Source organism: Gigantopelta aegis, chromosome 3, assembly GCF_016097555.1.
Source record: "Gigantopelta aegis isolate Gae_Host chromosome 3, Gae_host_genome, whole genome shotgun sequence".
Lineage (NCBI taxonomy): Eukaryota > Metazoa > Mollusca > Gastropoda > Neomphalida > Peltospiridae > Gigantopelta > Gigantopelta aegis.
The window spans coordinates 18,314,693-18,341,384 of record NC_054701.1 but is presented as its reverse complement, the minus strand read 5'-3'; the positions used below and the strand labels follow the sequence as shown (position 1 = coordinate 18,341,384).

General features: G+C 36.0%; 2 protein-coding genes across 3 annotated transcripts in view; one reads left to right on the top strand and one right to left on the bottom strand.

Annotated features, from left to right (window-relative positions):
• The window catches only part of LOC121367629 (histone lysine demethylase PHF8-like), a 48,532-nt gene extending 30,258 nt beyond the window's left edge, over window positions 1-18,274 (top strand). For both annotated transcript variants that reach the window (XM_041491916.1, XM_041491915.1), the window contains 10 exons: window positions 1,554-1,712; window positions 3,711-3,877; window positions 8,002-8,399; window positions 9,029-9,776; window positions 10,408-10,604; window positions 11,684-11,782; window positions 12,839-12,957; window positions 13,407-13,509; window positions 14,495-14,554; window positions 15,313-18,274. In XM_041491916.1, the coding sequence (XP_041347850.1) occupies window positions 1,554-1,712; window positions 3,711-3,877; window positions 8,002-8,399; window positions 9,029-9,776; window positions 10,408-10,604; window positions 11,684-11,782; window positions 12,839-12,957; window positions 13,407-13,509; window positions 14,495-14,554; window positions 15,313-15,401 (2,139 nt within the window). In that variant the 3' untranslated portion in view covers window positions 15,402-18,274. The remainder of the gene's footprint in view (window positions 1-1,553; window positions 1,713-3,710; window positions 3,878-8,001; window positions 8,400-9,028; window positions 9,777-10,407; window positions 10,605-11,683; window positions 11,783-12,838; window positions 12,958-13,406; window positions 13,510-14,494; window positions 14,555-15,312) is intronic.
• Window positions 18,275-21,459: 3,185 nt separating this feature from the next.
• LOC121367627 (Fanconi anemia group D2 protein-like) overlaps window positions 21,460-26,692 on the bottom strand; it is an 82,997-nt gene continuing 77,764 nt past the window's right edge. Inside the window, 1 exon segment of the mRNA XM_041491914.1 lies at window positions 21,460-22,428. Coding sequence (XP_041347848.1) covers window positions 22,342-22,428 — 87 coding nt within the window. The 3' untranslated portion in view covers window positions 21,460-22,341.

Sequence of the window (26,692 nt, the reverse complement as noted above, 5' to 3'; positions counted from 1 at the left end):
ATGCAGGTACTAGTTTTAACAAAACAACAGGTGGGTTTGATACAGTGCAGGTATGAACACATACAAATAATAATCTAATTTATCTTGCTACCTACAAGATTCATTGGTTATTAAGCTTTCAAAGAGGCACGATTATTTCATAACACTTTCTTTGGTACCCTAATTACTGGGGAACTGCCGTCATTGTTTACAAGGTAGAAAGTAGGGGTATGATCGCATGCCGGTGTAGACAGTAGGTGCAAGATCGCGCGCCGGTGTCGACAGAGCTAATTTACTACATAAACCGTTCTTTTGTTCTTGAATTTACATCTGAAGTCCAGAATAGATAGCATCTGGTATAGGCAGAGTTTTATTCATAATAACTTAACAGTAGCTGGACAGGACTTTAAAACTGTGCCGGTTTACACAGAATGCCGATTTGGACAGAGTCCAATGTATTTTTTAACGCACTATACCACTATGATTCTTTCATAATATAAACTATAGTATAGAAACTTAATATGGAGGCTGGAAAGATGACCCTATATAATATTATGTAGATATGTAGACAGCATGGTATATACTTATCTGGGGTATATTTTAGAAGTCCCGGTCTCGGTGGCGTCGTGGTTAGGCCATCGGTCTACAGGCTAGTAGGTACTGGGTTCGGATCCCAGTCGAGGCATGGGTTTTTTAATCCAGATACCGACTCCAAACCCTGAGTGAGTGCTCCGCAAGGCTCAGTGGGTAGGTGTAAACCACTTGCACCATGGTTTGTGCTATCCTGTCTGTGGGAAGCGCAAATAAAAGATCCCTTGCTGCCTGTCATAAAAGAGTAGCCTATGTGGTGACAGCAGGTTTCCTCTAAAAAACAGTGTCAGAATGACGATATGTTTGACGTCCAATAGTCAATGATAAGATAAAAAAAATCAATGTGCTCTAGTGGTGTCGTTAAATAAAACAAACTTTACTTTTATTTTAGAAGGGTGTACCTTGTCTACTTTAGTCATCAGGAAACATTTACTTGTTGCTTGTACTAAAAACATTAAAATTACACTTGATATGTTAAGGTACTTTCCTGCAAATGACATAAAATATTTGTTACAGAAAAGTAATGGTGGTGTATAATCATTTAACCAAATCATGAGATATTATTTTAGTATTTGGTATGAAAAACAGCACTAACTGTTTACTTATTTCATTAATGTTTTCATGTAACACACACATATGGCAAACTTGTTTAATATACACATATCACAAATTGCTTTTAAATTTAATGCTTGGTGTTGGTATACCACAAATTGAGAGTTCTGTGTTAGCATGTTGATAAATTGCAAATTTTAAGAACAATTGGCCAATTTTATTTCAATTTGGCACACACAATTTGGGTAATAATTGATATTCTGTTGGAAAATATTTATAGGTTATGCATTTTTTAGCTAATTTGGTCAAATAGTTTGGTCACCCAGAGCTAGTCCTGGATATGCAGGGTATATTACAGCCTGATATGGTTTTTTGTGTGTGTGGATAGCATAAAGTAATATCTGTGTGTTGCTTGTGTTGATGTTGTGCAGCAGATGACCCAGAAGAAGTCGAGTCGTAAGAAGAAGAAGCAGCAGAAGGAGCGGCCGACCCCGCAGCAGATGTTGAACATCGACCTGCTGCACCAGCACACGCAGGAGAAACTCAAACAGGTCCAGAAACAACACGACCAGAACGTCTACAACTTCGAGGTGAGCATCCACGTGACTGTCAAAACCTCATCTGGCACAGGGGCGAGACGTAGCCCAGTTGTACAGAGCGCGGTCGGTGTGGGATCGATCCCCGTCGGTGGGCCCATTGGGCTATTTGTCGTTCCAGCCTGTGCACCACGACTGGTATATCAAAGGCCCGTGGTATGTACGACCGTGTCTGTGGGATGGTGCATATAAAAGATCCCTTGCTGCTAATCGAAAAGAGTAGCCTATGAAGTGGCGACAGCGGGTTTCTTTTCTCAGTATCTGTGTGGTCTTTACCATATGTCTGACACCATATAACCGTAAATACAATGTGTTGAGTGCCTCGTTAAATAAAACATTTCTTTCTCATCTGGCACAAGATAGAGCTCAAGGGATATTCAGGTCTCACACTAGAAATTTAGTTTTAGCCAGTTTTTGAAATATGTAGAGTAATTCATTGAACATGATTGAAAAAGGGCTAATTTATAAAACATTTTTATTAGCCAAATACTAAATGCCACTTTGTATAAAACTTAGCAGTTGACTAATTTGGCAATGGACAGGGTGAGTCCAGGACATTACCACAGATGTCGTGACATCTACTCATGAATCACTGTCTAAACAGTGATGAAACCAGGGCCCATATTTTCAAAACGATCTTGGTGCTACGAAATTGTACAGCCATCATAGGCTGTGATGTCACCACAGCACGTTATAGTGATGTCATAGCTTATGATGGTTTTACAATTTTGTAGTGCTAAGATCGCTTTGAAAATATTGGCCTAGGTGTTCAAGAATATACAGAAAATGTCTTTCTTTTTTTCATTTTCATTTTTATTTGATTTTGCATTCACATATTTAAATGCATACAGTACATCTACACAAAACTAGGATTGTCACATTGAAACAAAATATATATCCATGAATATTATACAAACTTGCAGATATTGCTTGATACATTTATGAAAATAAAGCCTGCTCAGTATTTTCCCATCTTTTTCTTATTCTGTTACAGAAAATTTCTTAATATAGTTTAACATTGCAGTAGCATTTGAGATAGCAGTACTCGTGAATCACTGTCAAAACCATGTTTTCATGGACCGATAGAACATTTCAATATATATTTTAACATTACAATGACCTATAGTCATAGATCTTTGAAACGAATAAAATGAATGAATGAAAGGATGTTTAACGACACCCCAGCACAAAATATACATTGTCTATTTGTCAGAAACCTGATAGTCAATGTGTATTTTTTTACAGTGATTCATGAGTAGATGTCATCACCGCTGTAGCTCTATCTTGTGCCAAATGAGATTTAACAAACAAGTCTTGGGAGTGGCAACACCTCCAAACGATGAAGTCAGAAGGGGGTTGGTTGTCTTGTAGATTATTGACAGCTTCCTGTCATGAGCTTATCATCAAACAGCGGTGGGAATTTGCCTCGGATCAGCTGTTTTCCTCTCATGAATCATTGTGTTTCCTCACATTTTAATCGTCCTTTCCTCCAAAATGTGTCAGATGGCACAGATTTTAATCTAGGATTTAAAAAATTTCCAGGACCCCTCTAGATTTCCTCTTCTTTACAGTTCACCAATTCCCCCTGATCAAAACATTCTTTGGGCTTAGCCTTGTGCAGTGATACATGTATTAATAGTTTTGTCTTTCAGATTCAGTGTATTCCAGAAATAAACAAGTGGTAACAATGCTGATAGGTTAGCATTCATGAATGAGAAAATATGTGTACTTTCAAAGTGTCTTTTCAACCAATATATTGACATGAGTCATTAATTATCATGATGATAGTAATTGTTTTTTTTTAATCAAAACATATTGATAAAATGCATAAACCTTTGACAAAAAAACTATATTCTTAAACTATTTTCAATTATATTATGATCAAGAAATATCTGTTTACAAATTATTTTCAGTTAAATTATCTGCAAGAAAAATCTGCTTGTTCACAAACTGTCCTCAAAAGTATATTTATAAAAACTGGTTTTTTTTCAGGATGAACCAGAGCCACTACCACCAAGTCTGAAGGTTCGAATCCCAAAGGCGGGAGCTTACCTCGACAGCACAATTGAACTTGAAACGAAGATGGAACCTGTTGAAGCTGATAAAAAGGAACCACTTTCAGCTCTGAAACTTAAAGTGTCTAATGGTAAAATAGTGAGGTGAGTTAACATTTTGTGACTAGTAGTAAATTAAAAGTTTGTTTTGTTTAACGACACCACTAGAGCAAGTTGATTTATTGATTATTGATGTCAAGTATTTGGTACTTTTGACATACAGTCTTAGAAACGAAACCCGCTACATTTCATTAGTAGCAAGGAATCTTTTATATGCACCATCCTATAGACATGATAGCACATACCACAGCCTTTGATATATCTGCCGTGATGTACTGGCTGTGGCGAAAAATAGCTCATTGGCCCACTGACGGGGATCGATCCCAGACCGACTGCGGATCAAGCGTGCACTTTACCACTGAGCTACATCCCGCCCCTAATGGTAAAATAGGAAAGTTAGTTAAAAGTTATGTCTAATGGTAAAATAGGAAAGTTAGTTAAAAGTTATGTCTAATGGTAAAATATTGACGTGAAACAAAACTGTTTAATGGTAAAATAGGAAAGTTAGTTAAAAGTTATGTCTAATGGTAAAATAGGAAAGTTAGTTAAAAGTTATGTCTAATGGTAAAATATTGACGTGAAACAAAACTGTTTAATGGTAAAATAGGAAAGTTAGTTAAAAGTTATGTCTAATGGTAAAATAGGAAAGTTAGTTAAAAGTTATGTCTAATGGTAAAATATTGACGTGAAACAAAACTGTTTAATGGTAAAATAGGAAAGTTAGTTAAAAGTTATGTCTAATGGTAAAATAGGAAAGTTAGTTAAAAGTTATGTCTAATGGTAAAATAGGAAAGTTAGTTAAAAGTTATGTCTAATGGTAAAATAGTGACGTGAAACAAAACTGTTTAATGGTAAAATAGGAAAGTTAGTTAAAAGTTATGTCTAATGGTAAAATAGGAAAGTTAGTTAAAAGTTATGTCTAATGGTAAAATAGGAAAGTTAGTTAAGTTATGTCTAATGGTAAAATAGTGACGTGAAACAAAACTGTTTAATGGTAAAATAGGAAAGTTAGTTAAAAGTTATGTCTAATGGTAAAATAGGAAAGTTAGTTAAAAGTTATGTCTAATGGTAAAATATTGACGTGAAACAAAACTGTTTAATGGTAAAATAGAAAAGTTAGTTAAAAGTTATGTCTAATGGTAAAATAGGAAAGTTAGTTAAAAGTTATGTCTAATGGTAAAATATTGACGTGAAACAAAACTGTTTAATGGTAAAATAGGAAAGTTAGTTAAAAGTTATGTCTAATGGTAAAATAGTGACGTGAAACAAAACTGTTTAATGGTAAAATAGGAAAGTTAGTTAAAAGTTATGTCTAATGGTAAAATAGGAAAGTTAGTTAAAAGTTATGTCTAATGGTAAAATATTGACGTGAAACAAAACTGTTTAATGGTAAAATAGGAAAGTTAGTTAAAAGTTATGTCTAATGGTAAAATAGGAAAGTTAGTTAAAAGTTATGTCTAATGGTAAAATAGGAAAGTTAGTTAAAAGTTATGTCTAATGGTAAAATAGTGACGTGAAACAAAACTGTTTAATGGTAAAATAGGAAAGTTAGTTAAAAGTTATGTCTAATGGTAAAATAGGAAAGTTAGTTAAAAGTTATGTCTAATGGTAAAATAGTGACGTGAAACAAAACTGTTTAATGGTAAAATAGGAAAGTTAGTTAAAAGTTATGTCTAATGGTAAAATAGGAAAGTTAGTTAAAAGTTATGTCTAATGGTAAAATATTGACGTGAAACAAAACTGTTTAATGGTAAAATAGGAAAGTTAGTTAAAAGTTATGTCTAATGGTAAAATAGGAAAGTTAGTTAAAAGTTATGTCTAATGGTAAAATAGTGACGTGAAACAAAACTGTTTAATGGTAAAATAGGAAAGTTAGTTAAAAGTTATGTCTAATGGTAAAATAGGAAAGTTAGTTAAAAGTTATGTCTAATGGTAAAATATTGACGTGAAACAAAACTGTTTAATGGTAAAATAGGAAAGTTAGTTAAAAGTTATGTCTAATGGTAAAATAGGAAAGTTAGTTAAAAGTTATGTCTAATGGTAAAATATTGACGTGAAACAAAACTGTTTAATGGTAAAATAGGAAAGTTAGTTAAAAGTTATGTCTAATGGTAAAATAGGAAAGTTAGTTAAAAGTTATGTCTAATGGTAAAATAGGAAAGTTAGTTAAAAGTTATGTCTAATGGTAAAATAGTGACGTGAAACAAAACTGTTTAATGGTAAAATAGGAAAGTTAGTTAAAAGTTATGTCTAATGGTAAAATAGGAAAGTTAGTTAAAAGTTATGTCTAATGGTAAAATAGGAAAGTTAGTTAAGTTATGTCTAATGGTAAAATAGTGACGTGAAACAAAACTGTTTAATGGTAAAATAGGAAAGTTAGTTAAAAGTTATGTCTAATGGTAAAATAGGAAAGTTAGTTAAAAGTTATGTCTAATGGTAAAATATTGACGTGAAACAAAACTGTTTAATGGTAAAATAGGAAAGTTAGTTAAAAGTTATGTCTAATGGTAAAATAGGAAAGTTAGTTAAAAGTTATGTCTAATGGTAAAATATTGACGTGAAACAAAACTGTTTAATGGTAAAATAGGAAAGTTAGTTAAAAGTTATGTCTAATGGTAAAATAGGAAAGTTAGTTAAAAGTTATGTCTAATGGTAAAATAGGAAAGTTAGTTAAAAGTTATGTCTAATGGTAAAATAGTGACGTGAAACAAAACTGTTAGTTAAAAGTTATGTCTAATGGTAAAATAGTGACGTGAAACAAAACTGTTTAATGGTAAAATATAGGAAAGTTAGTTAAAAGTTAGTTAAAAGTTATGTCTAATGGTAAAATAGGAAAGTTAGTTAAAAGTTATGTCTAATGGTAAAATATTGACGTGAAACAAAACTGTTTAATGGTAAAATAGGAAAGTTAGTTAAAAGTTATGTCTAATGGTAAAATAGGAAAGTTAGTTAAAAGTTATGTCTAATGGTAAAATAGTGACGTGAAACAAAACTGTTTAATGGTAAAATAGGAAAGTTAGTTAAAAGTTATGTCTAATGGTAAAATAGGAAAGTTAGTTAAAAGTTATGTCTAATGGTAAAATATTGACGTGAAACAAAACTGTTTAATGGTAAAATAGGAAAGTTAGTTAAAAGTTATGTCTAATGGTAAAATAGGAAAGTTAGTTAAAAGTTATGTCTAATGGTAAAATAGTGACGTGAAACAAAACTGTTTAATGGTAAAATAGGAAAGTTAGTTAAAAGTTATGTCTAATGGTAAAATAGGAAAGTTAGTTAAAAGTTATGTCTAATGGTAAAATAGGAAAGTTAGATAAAAGTTATGTCTAATGGTAAAATAGTGACGTGAAACAAAACTGTTTAATGGTAAAATAGGAAAGTTAGTTAAAAGTTATGTCTAATGGTAAAATAGGAAAGTTAGTTAAAAGTTATGTCTAATGGTAAAATATTGACGTGAAACAACTGTTTAATGGTAAAATAGGAAAGTTAGTTAAAAGTTATGTCTAATGGTAAAATAGGAAAGTTAGTTAAAAGTTATGTCTAATGGTAAAATAGTGACGTGAAACAAAACTGTTTAATGGTAAAATAGGAAAGTTAGTTAAAAGTTATGTCTAATGGTAAAATAGGAAAGTTAGTTAAAAGTTATGTCTAATGGTAAAATAGGAAAGTTAGTTAAAAGTTATGTCTAATGGTAAAATATTGACGTGAAACAACTGTTTAATGGTAAAATAGGAAAGTTAGTTAAAAGTTATGTCTAATGGTAATTTAGGAAAGTTAGTTAAAAGTTATGTCTAATGGTAAAATAGTGACGTGAAACAAAACTGTTTAATGGTAAAATAGGAAAGTTAGTTAAAAGTTATGTCTAATGGTAAAATAGGAAAGTTAGTTAAAGTTATGTCTAATGGTAAAATAGGAAAGTTAGTTAAAAGTTATGTCTAATGGTAAAATAGTGACGTGAAACAAAACTGTTTAATGGTAAAATAGGAAAGTTAGTTAAAAGTTATGTCTAATGGTAAAATACTGAAGTGAGATAAAACTTGGTGTCCAATAGTAAAATAGTACGTTAAAATTCTTATAGTAACATTATAAACTGCCATTTTAAAACTTGATTTACAAGTGATATACATGTACTTCAGTGTCACAAATTGTAATAGTAAAATTTGTTTTGCTAGTGATAAGTCGAACACTCCAACATCACCAGGAAAGTTTCAGAAACTGACGGCAAGTATAGAGGCCAGGAAAGAAGCGAAAAAAGAGAAATCTGACAAAAAGTCCAAATCTGAGAAAAAAGACAAAAAGTCCAAGTCTAGAAAATCTAAATCGAAGGAACATTCCAAAGACAAACCGACCCTGAAAATAAAGGAGATAGTTGAACCAAGTGAGGAGGCTAAGTTTGTTGAATCGGTGAAGAAGGAGGTGGAGAACGCTAAACGTCAGAACGACCCCGACCAGGAAAACAGCCGTGATAGCGATCAGGACGCACTCATAGTCGACGAACATCCGAAAAAAAGAAAAGCAGAACATGTCTCCACAACAAAACCTGGCTCCCTTAAACTTAAATTATCAACAAGTGAGTATCTGTTTGTGTGTGCATATGTCTTGTCTGTCTGTCTGTCTGTCTGTATAACAAAAAGAAAGGGTAAGAGTTAAATGAAAAATAGCATTTACATGTAGGCAGTCAGATATTTTTCTTGATAAATGACAGTGTCATGAGGTTTTTATTGCATGCATAAAGCTTTTTTTGTCACGTCTGAGCTGCTATATTTGAGAGATCTGAATTAGCATGTTGCTAATAGTTGGAAACTGTGTGTATGATTTACACATTATTATAGGACAAGACCATCAAGGTACATGTAAATAATAAGAATAGAATATTTCTGTTATATACACAAACCAGTTTAACTAAACACTTGCCAGATTTGTAGAGGTCAGTTCTTGGCTAAAATAATGAATGTGGGTGGGATGGCAAGGTACAGTCTACACCTTTTGACCCCCACAAAAAATGTAAGTAAAACAATTGCAAAATAAAGATTTTCCAGAAGAATAAAGAGGGGTACAGGACAGCAAAATAAGAGTATACTTGTACAGTTGTTAAAATATTATTGTTTTGAATGGCCCTATACTGTTCTATTCTGTCCAGGAATGATGTGAAATGTTCCATGTACCTAATTACATGTACTTGCCTGTTCTCTCTTTCAGTACTTGGTAAAGGATTACCTGATACAGGACAGCACTCCACTTCCCCACTCTCCAAACCATCTACACACTCTGATAGTAAAGCAGCTATACACTTGGACAGTAAACCACTAATAGACTTAGACTCTAAAACAGTTAAATCCTCCGACTCCAAAACTGTTAAATCATCCGACTCTAAAACAGTTAAATCCTCTGATTCCAAAACAGTTAAAACCTCCGACTCTAAAACAGTTAAAACCTCCGACTCTAAAACAGTTAAAACCTCCGACTCTAAAACAGTTAAAATCTCCGACTCTAAAACAGTTAAAACCTCCGACTCTAAAACAGTTAAAATCTCCGACTCTAAAACAGTTAAAATCTCTGACTCTAAAACAGTTAAAACCTCCGACTCCAAAACAGTTAAAACCTCCGACTCCAAACCAATAAAACTTACAGACTCTAAAACAGCTAAACTGTTGGCTTCTAAATCGGGTAAGACCTTTGATTCCAAACTGGGCAAGATGTTGGATTCTAAAGCGGTAAAAGGATCTGATTCTAAACGGGCCTCAGGGCCTTGTGGTAAAGCGGCTAAAGCGGGTAAAGGTTCAGAAAGCAAGTCGACTCCCTCCAGTCCGGACAGTTCAGATGAGCAGTCACTGAGGATGAATCTGCCGACGATACGCGGCGGGCTCAACGGAAGTATAGCAGACATCCTGGAGGCGAGCGGCTACGGCACAGAGACCGACTTCAAGATTGACGAGGAGGCTGTCAGGTAGAGCATGCTTGTCTAGTAACACACACAAAAAAATGTTCTTGTGTGACGATCGTTAATGGGAATGTTTAAAAATCACTGTATCATCGTGTCAGTAGCCATGTATGGTAGAGATAGGAACCATTGATGAGGCTGTCAGGTATAACTTTCTTCTGTGGTAACATAGAACTTTTAATGTTTTCAAGATAACAATATCATCGAAAAACATGTTGTCTTACTAGCCATTACAGATACATCCAGGGCTTTAGATCTAACTAATTTGGACACAACGGGGACTTTTTGTCTTTTCTGAGCGCAGGAATGTTGTTTTAGTTCAGTACTGTTATTAACAGTTGTCAATATTCAGAAGTGTTTTTCAAGTTACTTTAATGTAATTAAATTTAATATTTCAGTGGTTTTGAGGTGAAATATTTTGAGGTCAGCATGTTTGTACTTAATTTGGGCATGAGTATTTTGGGCACAACATTTTTGGCCTCAACTTTGATGCAATCTAAAGTTATGATATCACTCATACACAGAAGCACAAACATGAGAAAGCACCACAATTACAATATGGTTGTTCCACTTGTTGCTTCAGAATGTACTATATATCATTAACCAAACTCTAATTGAGTTTCTACTTTGTTGTCAGTGGGACGTCGTCTCCGTCAATGCGTGATGCTATTCAGGGAATGTTATCGATGAGTCGGGGCGGCGACTCAGACCTGTTCCCGGGTAAAAAGGGCGGATCAGGACACAGGTTTCCAAAACGATGGGCCACTACGCAGGCCGCAGATGTCGACGAAGAGGAGAAGATGATGGCCGATTATTACAGAGATGATGAATATGGTAAGAACAGTTTCAAGCATAACCAAGATTTATAGAGGCATTCAATCACACCTCTGTCCACTTTTAAGTTCAATCCGAGGGATGCAGAATATCGCACCCAAACATTGAACAAACTGTGCTTGTAATATACAGTGAAACATATCTAAAACGGACCCTGAACAAACAGGAATACTGTCAAAACTGGACAAGTTTCATGGTCTAAATTTTTGTAAATTTTAATATAAGACCCTCTAAATTAACAACGGATCTTGTCTAAATCGGACATTATGGTAAGTCCCCGGTGTGTTCTGGTCTAGGCAGGATTTACTGTAATAATATTAGTAAGTTGATAAGCTTAATAAATGTGATAAACCTGCACTACATTTGTAGTTGGTTTGGTTATTACAATTGACTATGTTAAAAAATACAGTTTTTGACGTATCATTTTTTGTTGAGAATTGGGAGTGTGATTTTTCCCTCATTGACATTTTGAGGAATGCATTTTGAGGAATGATTTTTTTAAACAGTCCTGTGCTTTTCAAAAAAGAAAGTCTCTGAACCCTCAAAATTATTAGATATTTGTGAATTTGTAGCCAAATTCGAAGTTTCAGTTGGCCAAACAAAATGTCCCTAAAATAAGGTTCTTTAAAGAATTACATTATTTGATTTTCAAATTAACTTTTTGGCAGTTTTATATTTAAATAAAGTATATTTGTTAAATTCAAGTAATTCATATTTGGCAAAGGACAGTTTAAAATAAATATGACCATGGTGGTATTAAAACATAACACACAAGCATGTTAGATGAGGTTGTTTTAGCATCTATAAATATGAATTTTATAATCTCTTTTGATGGACTAATCAGTTCAAAATGTCTAAGAAAACATTATCTTTATACTGCCCAGTGGCCATTACATTACTCCATACACTGTATTGCCAATCATCTATTGATTTATATACCGGTACAATTGTTTGACACCCCATGACCTCTTTTTCTTTTTTTTTATGCTGGGGTGTCATTAAACTTTCAATCAGTATGAACAGTATTATCCATTATTATTATCAATTATTCCGATATATTTACACCTTTCTGTTCACAGTTTATCCAACTTTAGAGGACCTCTCGGATGACGAAGGTACCTGGTCGTCAAGAAAACCGAAGAAGAAAGAAGAAAGAGATGACACATGGAATCCAAAAGGTAATTTGACGTGGTTGAGACATAGTAAGATTTACAAGTCTTTGTATACTTTGTTGAATTTTTAGATACATAAATCAAAACTAGTCACATATTTAACTTCAAATTTCTGCATGTTATGTGTAAACTTCAAAATTACCACGTTTGACATCCAATAATAATAAATCAATGTGTTCTAGTGGTGTCGTTAAACAAAACAAAGTTAACTTACTTATTACATGTAATGTAAATCTACGTATGCAATTTGATATATATTTTGGTCTATTATATGTAATATATAACTACATGATATTGCATAATATATGTATGTGTTTTACAACATGCAACATAATATATGTAATATATATTTTTCTTTATAACTCTATTATGTAATATTATGTGATGTAATATTTTTTGTTTGTTACATATAATATATCAATTTATGTAATATATTATATAATATCTTACATTTTCAGTGCAATCAAAGTATGTGATATTTTTAAGATCACATACTTTAAGAATTTGATAACTTTGCAAATTAGATGTAAATTAGTCGAGGTCTCGGCACTAGGTTTATTGATATTTAATTTTAAGCAAACGTACTTGGGTGACACTCCATGATTTACCTATGCATTCATAGTCATCAAATAAAAACATTTCAATGGCAATTTGACATTGAAAGCATGTTAGGCATAACTTTATTTTGATGTAAGGACATCCAAAATGACGTCATTCGAGTTTGACGTCATTTCCATTGAAAAATACACCGCACCACATATTCTTACGTCATTTGAATATCTAGTAATGGTGGACTGGAATTAAAGTTGCGTGTACAGTTTACAAAAACATGTTGTATTAAGCTTGAGCTTATATGATAAAGAGATTATTACCCTCGTGTATTTCGGTATCGTCAATATCATATATTAGGAATAAAAATAATGTATTATGCGAGCCTAATACATGATATTGACGATACCGAAAAACACTCTGGTAATAACCTCTATATACATGTATATATATTTGTTTATTTTTTGTAATGTATGCATGTACCTACATAATATTATATAAGATGTTTTACAGCTCGTGTGTCTGTTGGATGTCCCAGAGTCAATCGTCCACATAGACCGGATGCCAGAAAAGAATCGGTGGAAACTAACCTTGCTCAAACTGCTGCCAAACTCACTGAGTCACCTCCTGAGGTAAGAAAAACCCACAATAAAACCCAAGACATTTTACAACTATTTTTTATAGTTTGTATATGTAGCCTTGAGCTTACAGTCCGAAATTTATTAAAGCCTAGAATCAAAATATTAGAGCTTCAAGTCTAAATTTTATGAAAGCCTTGACTAAACTTTATTAGTAAAGTCTAAAATTTACTTGAGCCTTAATGGTACTCCAAAGTGTTTTTTCTTGTTCTAATTTGTACTATTCCATTACTGCTGTATATTCTGCAGTATATGCTATCCTGACTGGGAAAAAAGTACATACAATTGGTAATAGCAGCCTTGTGATGTGTCACTGAACAAACCTTTATTATATGTCATGAGGTGTCTACATGTACAGAAGATTGTTGGGATATAAAGAATTTTACTTGTATTTATCTGGAAATAACTATAGTATCTCATGGACCTCTTTCTGCTATTTTCAGACTCTTCCAAGAAAAATGCTGAAAAAGGCCAAACTGAAGCCAGAGAAGAAGGAGTCGACATTTTTCTCATTAGAACCCCAACCAGGCACCTCAAATGACTCAGGTAGGTCACAGTGACATTTGGGAAGCAATGGGATGGGGACAGCATTACTTTATTGAACTGTGAAACTAATTGATAAAATATTAAAAACGATGGCATTTTGTGTGAATTTGAAGTTGTGTAACTGACACGCAAACAGAGTAACAGTTTGTGTGAAATATTGTACCTTGAGATATAATTAGATTTTCAGCCACTGTTTTGTTTCTTCACCAATAGACGATATATTCAGATTAGAAAACAGAATTCAAGGAAAATGTGAGGAGCCGTTCAGATTTATCATCATTTCACGAGTGTAGAAACTATATTTTTTAAAATGTTGATTTTGTAAGGAATATTTTTATCAACATTTCTGTTTCTTCTAAACATATATGCTAATATTACCTACCTAACCCCCACCTCACCCCTTTGGGGTGTTTACGTTTGTATGGGACGGGACGTAGTCCAATGGTAAAAGCCTTTGCCTGATGCACGGTCGGTCTGGGATCAGTTATCATCTGGGGGCCCAGTGGGCTTTTCTTGTTCCAGCCTGTGTACCACGACTGGTATAGCAAAGATATGTGGTATCCTGTCTGTGGGATGGTGCAGATAAAAGATCCCTTCCTACTAATGGAAAAATGCAGTGGATTTCCTCTTTTAAGACTGTATGTCAAAATTAACAAATGTTTGACATCCAATAGTTAATAAAACATGTGCTCTTGTGGTGTTAGACAAAAAAAAAAGACAAAAAAAACCTTCCACCAATTTACACTTGTGAAAATGTGGATAATTGTGAACATTCCTTTAGTAATTCAATTAAAAAGTTCTACATGTATTTCAATGCAATAGCAATTTCTATTTTAACTCTACAATTGTTTACTTTCTGAAAAGTTTATAATTCAGAAATTGCGAATCATAATTGTGAAATAAGTTACTAAAATAACATGGATTAAAAAGACTTTCTTGAATTACAGACACACAATAACTTGTTTCATTCTGTTTACCGTTTCAGTGAATGCATTTCGTCCAGGCATTAAACGAGAGGCAAGTGTGCCAGATAGTCCTACTAAAGGTAAGTGTATTTGGGCAATTGGATGGGATGTCACCACTGATGAACTTTTGATTATACAGTTGATTGGAATATATATTTATGAACTAAGACCGATTTTAATTAATAGGGCTCTGTACCTTTTTTGCTAAGTACCTTGAATATCTGTTTTCAAAGGCCTACTCCAGCAGATTTCACATATGGTATATTTTAATCATCTAAACTGTAGAGATAATAAAAGTTAACATTTCCATTTTATTTCATCCCAATCTGTCATCTTCTATTTTTCAACTTCTTTAACTGTCCATCTCCACATCCCAGTCCTTGTCTCCAACTGCGACACCACTAGTCTTTATAAACCAAAACAGAGAGATAGCACAATATGTATGTTTTACTACACCAGATCAAAGCCAGCAAAAAATCAAATTAAACGAAAATGTAAGTGTATGCTTGAGTTTAGAGCCAAGCACATTTCCTATACGGTATGTCACCAATTTAGATATTTCTTTGATATCTCTCTTAAATTATGCAACATGTGCATATTGACAACACACTTTCATAGTTAACATTTTGACATTAAAAGGGAACAGTTTAAAGTTGAGTAGCAACTATTTAACATTTTAGAATTGTTAGTAATCTGATAGTAAATCACTACATGATAGTGAACAAAATATTTCCTGATTAAATGTATTCATGTTAAGAAATGACAAGCTTGCCTTACTGTGAAATGCTCTTTGATTTCATAAGTAGTTTAAATATATATTTTTGTGGGGTTTTTTCAGCTCCTGTTGTTAAGAAACCAAGAAAAGGTCAGGCCACAGCAAAACAACGACTGGGGAAGATTTTGAAGATTCACAAGATGATGTTTTAGCCGTTACCAAAAACATGATAGATTCCCTCCACACATTGTTATTAAACTCATCTCACTGTTAATGCTGCAACCAATGATCAAACTCATGTGAGTCTTTGAAGGGGTGGGGGGCATGGGGATCAGTAATGATTACTATTAATAACAAGGCCACAAATCACTTAAGGGAGCTGAGTCCATGAATCCTTGGACATCTTTCTAATTGGGTTCATTGTTTCTATCATTTTAAAAATATGGGCTGGTTATTAGCAATAACCGGGAACAGTTTTGAAAGTACAACATGGTGTTTTAGTTGTCCAGCCATGAAATGTATCATATAATATTCCCTCCAAGCATTTATTACAACCTCGTCCTGTGAAACCAGTACCAACTTGACGTGAATTTTACAATAATCTTAGGCTTCCATAAATAAACAATCTCCATAGGTTTCCTCTGCAATATAATTATTAACAGCTTGGTCAGTTTTTAAAATCAGTTTTAGCCAATATTTCATATCTGACGAGGAACAAAGAATCTTGAACAGTTTGTTCAGTCAACTTGTCTTTTTGGATTCCTGTAAATACTAGCTCACCTTATTTAATTTATTCATCAAAAGCATTTCAAGTTTTTATTATGTGCATAAGTGGCCTGGACTCTAGCAATCGCCTCCATATAACATTCAGTATTATCTGATATAATTACTCGCCTCATGCAATACACTTCCTTCATAGGACTTTACTCATACATACCATGCAGTTATTACTGTATTTCGCCATACGGTCATTGTCGTATTACACTATACATACCATGCAGTCATTACTATAGTTATTACACTTCACTCACATGTACCATACATACCATGCAGTCATTACTATAGTTATTACACTTCACTCACATGTACCATACATACCATGCAGTCATTACTAGTTATTACACTTCACTCACCTGTACCATACATACCATGCAGTCATTACTAGTTATTACACTTCGCTCACATGTACCATACATACCATGCAGTCATTACTATAGTTATTACACTTCACTCACATGTACCATACATACCATGCAGTCATTACTATAGTTATTACACTTCACTCACATGTACCATACATACCATGCAGTCATTACTATAGTTATTACACTTCACTCACATGTACCATACATACCATGCAGTTATTACTAGTTATTACCACACTTCACTCACCTGTATAGTGCTATCATTACCATATTGCACCATACATACAATGCAGTCATTAGCATATTGCACCATATATACACAATGCAGTTATTACTATAGTTATACACTTCACTCTGTACCATGCAGTCATTACCATATTGAATCATATATACATGTACAATGCAGTCATTAGCATATTGAACCATATATACAATGCAGTCATTACCATATTGCACCATATATACAATGCAGTAATTTACGCAGTCATTACTATAATTGTTACCACACTTCGATCATACCCACTATACAATCATTAGCATATTGCACCATGCATATGAATACAGTCATTGCTATATTACATAACTCTTCATACAAATAATTGATAAACAAATATAATGCATTTCCAGTTTTTTACTTTACAATAACCATGTCGCAATACATCATTAGCATCCACGGCGTTAAATTATTCACACATCAGAACAAGTCTCTTCAAGGCAGCAGCAGTTGTGGTTCCCCTTAATATGAGAGTTATTTTCTGGTCAGCATATAGCAGACAATTGTTAATATTGTCTGTCAGTTTCAGTACCATTAGAATTCACTAACACTATATTCCATTGTTGAAAGATGTTACATTATTCACTGAAATGTATTTTTTAATACTGGTTGTATGAGATTGATTATAGTTATAAATGTTATATTATGTTGCTTTATGTTACAAACTGACTGTTGAGTGACAAAAGAAATCATAGTGAGGTGACTGAAAAAGTGTCACACTGAAATCGGGAGGCCAAAAGTATTTCAAGCATCTCAACTCATTATTAAACTTGTCTGTGTAGATGCAGAATGATTCTGAATCAGTTTGAGGTCCATGCATTAGAAAGTGAGAGAACTAGACAAGTGGCCATTGGATGACATGCCATTTATCTCACAGTGAAATGTTTCAAAATGTAATTAATAAGTGACAGCATGTTTATACGAGCTGCAAGATTAAAATGATCCGCGATATTCAACGGACACAAGTCTAGTATTCTGTTTCTTGCATGTACTAAAAATTAAGTTTTATAAGAAATTTAAACATCTTGTCCGACTATAACTTATTTATGGTGCATGCACTTGTCAGTTTTGATAAGTTTAATTTCATTGGATGATGTTGATTTGGCATCTAGATCATCCCTGTAGAACGACCAATTGTATGTCTTTAAATCCTCTCTCAAGTTTCTGATATCAGTGTGCGATATTGCAATTTTCACGGTGTTTTCTTCAATGGGTGTGTAAGAAAAACCTGTCGACTCTGTAATGTTTTTATTCAGTACTGAAACTTTTAGAGTTCATTTAGGGACTGTTCACAAATATTAATAATTTCACGAGCATACAAACCATATGTTGGTCCATGAAGTGGGAGGGGTTAATGCCATGGGATTTTTTTAATGTAAGTGGGGGATGTTAGAAATATCTCTTGAATATTCAGGTTTTTTTTCATGTATACTTTTAGGATGGGGTGTGGGTTTTGTATGCTTATGAAAATGTTAATAATTGAGAATGCTAAGTAACTAGGGTTAGTGATTCTACTGGTGGGTTTTCTTGGTGGGTTTATTTGCACTTTTAAAAAAAAGTTAGTTTGTTTTGTTTAACAACACACCTAGAGCACATTGATATATTAATCATAGGCTATCGGATGTCAGACATTTGGTAATTTTGACATATAGTTTTAGAGAGGAAACCCTGCTACATTTTCCCCATGAGTAGCAAGGGATCTTTTATATGCACCATCCCACTGAAAGGATAACACATACCATGGCCTTTGATATATCAGTCTTAGTGCACTGGCTGGAATGAGAAATAGCCCAATGGGTCCACCTACAGGGATCAATCCTATCAAACCATTTTTATGAAATGAGTGAACAGTTTTGTTATCTGACAAGGAAAAGTATGACAGACAAGCTAGTTTAGTTTTTTATTTATTACAAACCAAGACGCAATGCAGAAGTAAGCAGATGTCGAGAACTACTACACGTTATTTTGTCTGCAAATTGGGTCAGCAAGTGATCTACGTCATGCCAATATTACACTACCGGGTAGTTAGATACTGAGTGATTGTTACGACATGAGCAATATCTTACACTGGTGTGTAATAATGAGGATTATGTACTTGCATTTCTTCTGCAGGTTCCTTGAGAGGTGTTACTTTTTGCCAGTGATGATTTCTTGTGAGGTTTTAGCAGACTGCACCATGACCTTAAGTCTGGCTGTTAGGATGTAATTACAGGTCTCCGAGAACTGAAAATTTGCGTAATCCATTTACGGGCTACCCCAAAAGATATTTCAGTAACCCATATCATTTTTTCATAACTTGTTATGTCCAGGTAAATGATATGTTAATGAAAAATTACGCAAAATTACATTTGTGTGAGCGACACACAAATGAAAACAATTGTTCTTGCAATTGTCCAGAGGCCTGTAATCACATAAGTAAATGGACATTATTTCAACGGCCAATTTCACAACACATTGTAAGTTTACGTCTGCGACTAGTAATTATAGCGGACATGTATTTACAAGTGTTCAGCATCTATTTCATGAAGAAAATTATATCATTATGAAAGATGGAGCATTTAAGGATGAAATGAAATATGTGTACTTCTAACTATATATGTTGTACTATAACAGTAATAACAATTGTGGTTTAGTCGTAGGTTTACGTGCAGAACTAGACTTATGATGTTTAGTGACTTTGGGCCCAGGTTTTTAGAACTGCACAGAAATAGTAAATAGTCGTTCACTGTGTGTCTCGGTTAGTTTATTTTTTATCCACCTTTGTATATAATGGATTTGATAGGTTTTATTTAATTGAAGTACATGTATTACGATAGACAGAGCTAAGTTTTATTTGATGCATGCTCCAGTCTTGTAGGATTTTTGTTTGCTCTGTTATGTATTGCTATGCTATTGTCCAGAAAACAAGTTGTACTTTACATATTCAACTTGTTTTGCCTTTTATTGTTGAAGATCAGTTTTTAGATAGGCGATTTATATTAAAATGAAAGTTTTATTTGTCGAGACCTTAAGGGATTATAAACGTCATTTTTGTTGCATGTAAGCTAGTCATGCCTCCAAGAATATATGAAGAGTTCAGGCGCAAAACGCGATATAAACCATTTTCTTTCCAGTTTTTAGTTAAAGCCATTATTGTATGTCAGTGAGGACTAATTGTAGGCCCGCTGATTTGCTGCAAAACGTGATTGATCCTTATGAAATTGTATTGGGTAAATCCCGTTTTTTTTATTTTATTATTTATGGATATATCGCATTTTGCGCCTGAACTCTTCATATAAAGCAAGCTATCATTCATTTTAAATGGATGGCATTTTTGAAAATGATTTTAATCTTATTTAAATGGCAAAAGACTGGAGCATTGTTTGTTTTGCTATACATGTGGGTATGTTTATCTTCAGAGCTTGATGCCTATGAAGTCCAATTTTGTAATGATGTTTTATGTTGTATTACGGGATCTTCTCCCCACTGATACGTTGATATTATATCATTTGTTGTTGAATCCTGACCATATTGTACATAACAGATGTAAATTATTACTTGTATATCAAAGAGCATTTGGTAACTGGTATGTTTTTCATGAAATCATCACGTTATTGGGTTGGTTTGTCAGTGTTAACTGACCTGTAAGGGAACTAGTGGTGGGAGTTATAGACGGGAGCTAGCAGCAGGGGTAATGACCTCAAACCAGAGGAGTTAAAGAGTATTTTTAACTACCATACATTTTAAATAAATGTTCTTGTTTAGAACACTGTGTCTCTGTATCCAGTGTGTTTTTGATCATCCTGTTTGTGGTAGCTTAAACTTATTTTTATTTCTTAATATACATGTATATATTTTTTTGTACATATGAAATTATTGGGAGATTAAACCTATACTCCGTCCCAGCTTCCGTGAACAATGTTTTCTGTAAATAATTTCAGTTTGATTTGATGTAAAATGAAAAGTAAAGTATTTTGGAAATAACAAAAAAAAACCCATACTATTGCTGTGTGTAATTAAAAAAAAAAAATCTGCTGAGAAATAAATAACTTGTAATACAAATACCATAGTAAGAATACAGCGTTCTCTATGGGAAGGATTTAGAGAAGAGTCAATGAGCTACAAGGTAATAATCGTGCAAGATAAACGATTAATCATTAGCATTTTATAAAAGATTTTCAACCGATACTATTATTAAGAATATGAGACAGCACTGCATCATAGCTGCATTAGAACTGTGACATAGGTATCGCTGATGACCAAGTTAATTGTTGACATGACTGCTACCATAAAAACTATTCTTACACTTAATTAACTGCTGCAGCACTAAAATGATCAGCTATAACAAACAATTTGGAAGCACAGATTATGATGTCAAAACATATCTAGGGTAAGAAATGGGTTTTTTCTTTTCCCACTTCTCTCTGCCCATATGGGAATAATATAAATAGTTTGGATTGCTACAAACATTAGAATGAGAAACACATTGAATATACAGACACTGATAAATAAGAATGTACTTTGTACATGTCGTAGAAATAGAAGTTGTTAAAAAATGTAGTAATCAGGGGCATGTTACAATAGCAGCAAGCTCGGGAGCCAAAAGTTTAAATATGTTGAGTTGGGATCTAGTGGCATGTAATTAAATATGTTAAGCTAATGGCCAAAAGAATAACTTTCTGAAATGATTAACTATATATTTTAAAACCCAATGAGCTTTAGCATATGTAGTGGACTACTTCCATATACCACATGTATGTAGTGTTTCCCTCATCCAGTGTAAACTCTATGCCTTATTTAGTGTAATTTTTTGTACTTTTATAAAGCATTTTTGAATAATGAAATTGATAAAAAAAAAACGTAACACAAATGTTTGTAACATTTTTGTTTGACCTATTTTTTCTATGACCACAATATCATGAATTGCTTAGCAACCACAATGTATTTCTGTCTCAATACATTGTATAATGAATTATTGTCCATTTTGTAATTATGGCTCATCAATCTCCACATGCCCCGATTCCTGTTCTTGTTGAGATTCTACACCTGCAGGAGCTAGTGGGATTCTGTCTGCAATTACTGTACATAAGATGTAGCATTATTAGTGTCATAGTTCATCCAGAACACATCACTCGGTTCATCTCAAATACATAGTATACATGATTCTTATTTTCTGTAAATAAAGTCATTATCCCAATATGAAATTGTTTTCTTTTGAGAAGCAAAAACAAAAGTGAGGACGAATTGTTACTCGGCTATCGGAGTTAATTTGCAAGATGTAGTTTTAGATCACTGTCATGATGAAAAGAAAACTGTTTTATCTAAGGAGTTCATGACGTTCACCACTGTATATATCCGAACTGCACATTATTCCAGTACAGAAAAATTTCTATCCACTTGCATACAAATGAGTAGTGGAAATTACATGCTGAAGATGCCTACAAAGTTAAACATCTATGCCAGTGGTGGTCATTAGCAACAAAAGTATTGGTTGACTTTTGAGTTGACAGTTGGGGCTCAACCAGTGTCAACCACCATGGTCAAAACCCTTCATGTTTGTCTGGAGCTATCACAGCTACATGTAAATATTTACTAGTGTATTTTACAACACTTGTTGAGTCGAGTCATCAAAGAATCGGCACCACTGGGACAGCATCGTATCCATGGATCAATATAAGAGCCTGCATTCTGTACATCAAGTCCAGGTATTGGTCATAAACTACTGGCTTCTGTGGAGTGTTTTCTTCACTTGGGTTAAAATACGTCACTACAAGATTGGTCATCAGATTCATCAGATTGGTCAGTTTTCTCTTGACCAGCCTCGCTTACATTATCCATTTCCTGAAATCATGGGGAAATTGTGCATTATAATCAGTGGTGTGGTCATAGTAACATGGTGGTGTATCTTTTCGTAGAAAAATATATAAAGTTCATTTTGAACTGTACCATACTTACATAAAAAAAAAACTTTTAAGCAGCCTCACCCAACACTTCATTCTAATACCAAATCCCACAGCTTTATTCATTCTGATAGTCGGCACTTGACCCAAACACAAGCAACTTCACTCTTACACTCCTCACCTAACCACTAACCATTTTACCCTGATACAACTTCATCCTAACACCACTTCACCTCAATTACATCACTTCAGCTCAATTACATTACTTCACCCCAACACTCGCCACTTCACCTCTGTTACATCACTTCACCACAACACTTGCCACTTCACCTCAATTACATCACATCACCACAACACTCGCCACTTCACCTCCATTACATCACATCACCACAACACTCGCCACTTCACCTCAATTACATCACTTCATCCCAACACTCGCCACTTCACCTCAATTACATCACTTCACCCCAACACTCGCCACTTCACCTCCATTACATCACTTCACCACAACACTCGCCACTTCACCTCCATTACATCACATCGCCACAACACACGCCACTTCACCTCAATTACATCACTTCATCCCAACACTCGCCACTTCACCTCAATTACATCACTTCACCCCAACACTCGCCACTTCACCTCCGTTACATCACTTCAACCCAACACTCGTTACATCACATCACCTCAATTACATCACTTCATCCCAACACTCGCCACTTCACCTCCGTTACATCACTTCAACCCAACAATCGTTACATCACTTCACCCCAACACTCGCCACTTCACCTCCGTTACATCACTTCACCACAACACTCGCCACTTCACCTCCGTTACATCACTTCACCACAACACTCGCCACTTCACCTCCGTTACATCACTTCACCCCAACACTCGCCACTTCACCTCCGTTACATCACTTCACCCCAACACTCGCCACTTCACCTCCGTTACATCACATCACCACAACACTCGCCACTTCACCTCCGTTACATCACTTCACCCCAACACTCGCCACTTCACCTCCGTTACATCACTTCATCCCAACACTCGCCACTTCACCTCAATTACATCACTTCATCCCAACACTCGCCACTTCACCTCAATTACATCACTTCACCCCAACACTCGCCACTTCACCTCCGTTACATCACTTCACCCCAACACTCGCCACTTCACCTCAATTACATCACTTCATCCCAACACTCGCCACTTCACCTCCGTTACATCACTTCATCCCAACACTCGCCACTTCACCTCAATTACATCACTTCATCCCAACACTCGCCACTTCACCTCAGTTACATCACTTCACCCCAACACTCGCCACTTCACCTCAATTACATCACATCACCACAACACTCGCCACTTCACCTCCATTACATCACTTCACCCAACACTCGCCACTTCACCTCCGTTACATCACACCACCGCAACACTCGCCACTTCACCTCCATTACATCACTTCATCCCAACACTCGCCACTTCACCTCCGTTACATCACTTCAACCCAACACTCGTTACATCACTTCACCCCAACACTCGCCACTTCACCTCCGTTACATCACATCACCACAACACTCGTCACTTCACCTCTGTTACATCACTTCACCCCAACACTCGCCACTTCACCTCCGTTACATCACATCACCACAACACTCGTCACTTCACCTCTGTTACATCACTTCACCCCAACACTCGCCACTTCACCTCTGTTACATCACTTCACCACAACACTCGCCACTTCACCTCCATTACATCACATCACCACAACACTCGCCACTTCACCTCAATTACATCACTTCACCCCAACACTCGCCACTTCACCTCCATTACATCACTTCACCCCAACACTCGCCACTTCACCTGTGTTACATCACTTCACCCCAACACTTGGCACTTCACTTCTGTTACATCACTTCACCCCAACACTCGTCACTTCACCTCCGTTACATCACATCACCACAACACTCCCCACTTCACCTCCGTTACATCAATTCATCCCAACACTCGCCACTTCACCTCCGTTACATCACTTCAACCCAACAATCGTTACATCACTTCACCCCAACACTCGCCATTTCACCTCCGTTACATCACATCACCACAACACTCGTCACTTCACCTCTGTTACATCACTTCATCCCAACACTCGCCACTTCACCTCCGTTACATCACTTCACCACAACACTCGCCACTTCACCTCCGTTACATCACTTCACCCCAACACTCGCCACTTCACCTCAGTTACATCACTTCACCCCAACACTCGCCACTTCACCTCCATTACATCACTTCATCCCAACACTCGCCACTTCAACTCCGTTAGATCACTTCATCCCAACACTCGCCACTTCACCTCAATTACATCACATCACCACAACACTCGCCACTTTACCTCCATTACATCACTTCACCCCAACACTCGCCACTTCACCTCCGTCACATCACACCACCGCAACACTCGCCACTTCACCTCCGTTACATCACTTCATCCCAACTTCACCTCTGTTACATCACATCACCCCAACACTCGCCACTTCACTTCAATTACATCATTTCACCCCAACACTCGCCACTTCACCTCCGTTACATCACATCACCACAACACTCGCCACTTCACCTCCATTACATCACTTCACCCCAACACTCGCCACTTCACACCACCGCAACACTCGCCACTTCACCTCCGTTACATCACTTCACCTCCGTTACATCACTTCACCCCAACACTCGCCACTTCACCTCAATTACATCACATCACCACAACACTCGCCACTTCACCTCCATTACATCACTTCACCCAACACTCGCCACTTCACCTCCGTTACATCACACCACCGCAACACTCGCCACTTCACCTCCGTTACATCACTTCATCCCAACACTCGCCACTTCACCTCCGTTACATCATTTCAACCCAACACTCGTTACATCACTTCAACCCAACACTCGTTACATCACTTCACCCCAACACTCGCCACTTCACCTCCGTTACATCACATCACCACAACACTCGTCACTTCACCTCTGTTACATCACTTCACCCCAACACTCGCCACTTCACCTCTGTTACATCACTTCACCACAACACTCGCCACTTCATCTCCGTTATATCACTTCACCCCAACACTCGCCACTTCACCTGTGTTACATCACTTCACCCCAACACTTGGCACTTCACTTCTGTTACATCACTTCACCCCAACACTCGTCACTTCACCTCCGTTACATCACATCACCACAACACTCGCCACTTCACCTCCGTTACATCACTTCACCACAACACTCGCCACTTCATCTCCGTTATATCACTTCACCCCAACACTCGCCACTTCACCTGTGTTACATCACTTCACCCCAACACTCGTCACTTCACCTCCGTTACATCACATCACCACAACACTCGCCACTTCACCTCCGTTACATCAATTCACCCCAACACTCGCCACTTCACCTCCGTTACATCACTTCAACCCAACAATCGCCACTTCACCTCCGTTAGATCACTTCATCCCAACACTCGCCACTTCACCTCAATTACATCACATCACCACAACACTCGCCACTTTACCTCCATTACATCACTTCACCCCAACACTCGCCACTTCACCTCCGTCACATCACACCACCGCAACACTCGCCACTTCACCTGTTACATCACTTCACCACAACACTCGCCACTTCACCTCCATTACATCACATCACCACAACACTCGCCACTTCACCTCAATTACATCACTTCACCCCAACACTCGCCACTTCACCTCCATTACATCACTTCACCCCAATACTCGCCACTTCACCTCCGTTACATCACTTCACCACAACACTCCCCACTTCATCTCCGTTATATCACTTCACCCCAACACTCGCCACTTCACCTGTGTTACATCACTTCACCCCAACACTTGGCACTTCACTTCTGTTACATCACTTCACCCCAACACTCGTCACTTCACCTCCGTTACATCACATCACCACAACACTCGCCACTTCACCTCCGTTACATCACTTCACCACAACACTCGCCACTTCATCTCCGTTATATCACTTCACCCCAACACTCGCCACTTCACCTGTGTTACATCACTTCACCCCAACACTTGGCACTTCACTTCTGTTACATCACTTCACCCCAACACTCGTCACTTCACCTCCGTTACATCACATCACCACAACACTCGCCACTTCACCTCCGTTAC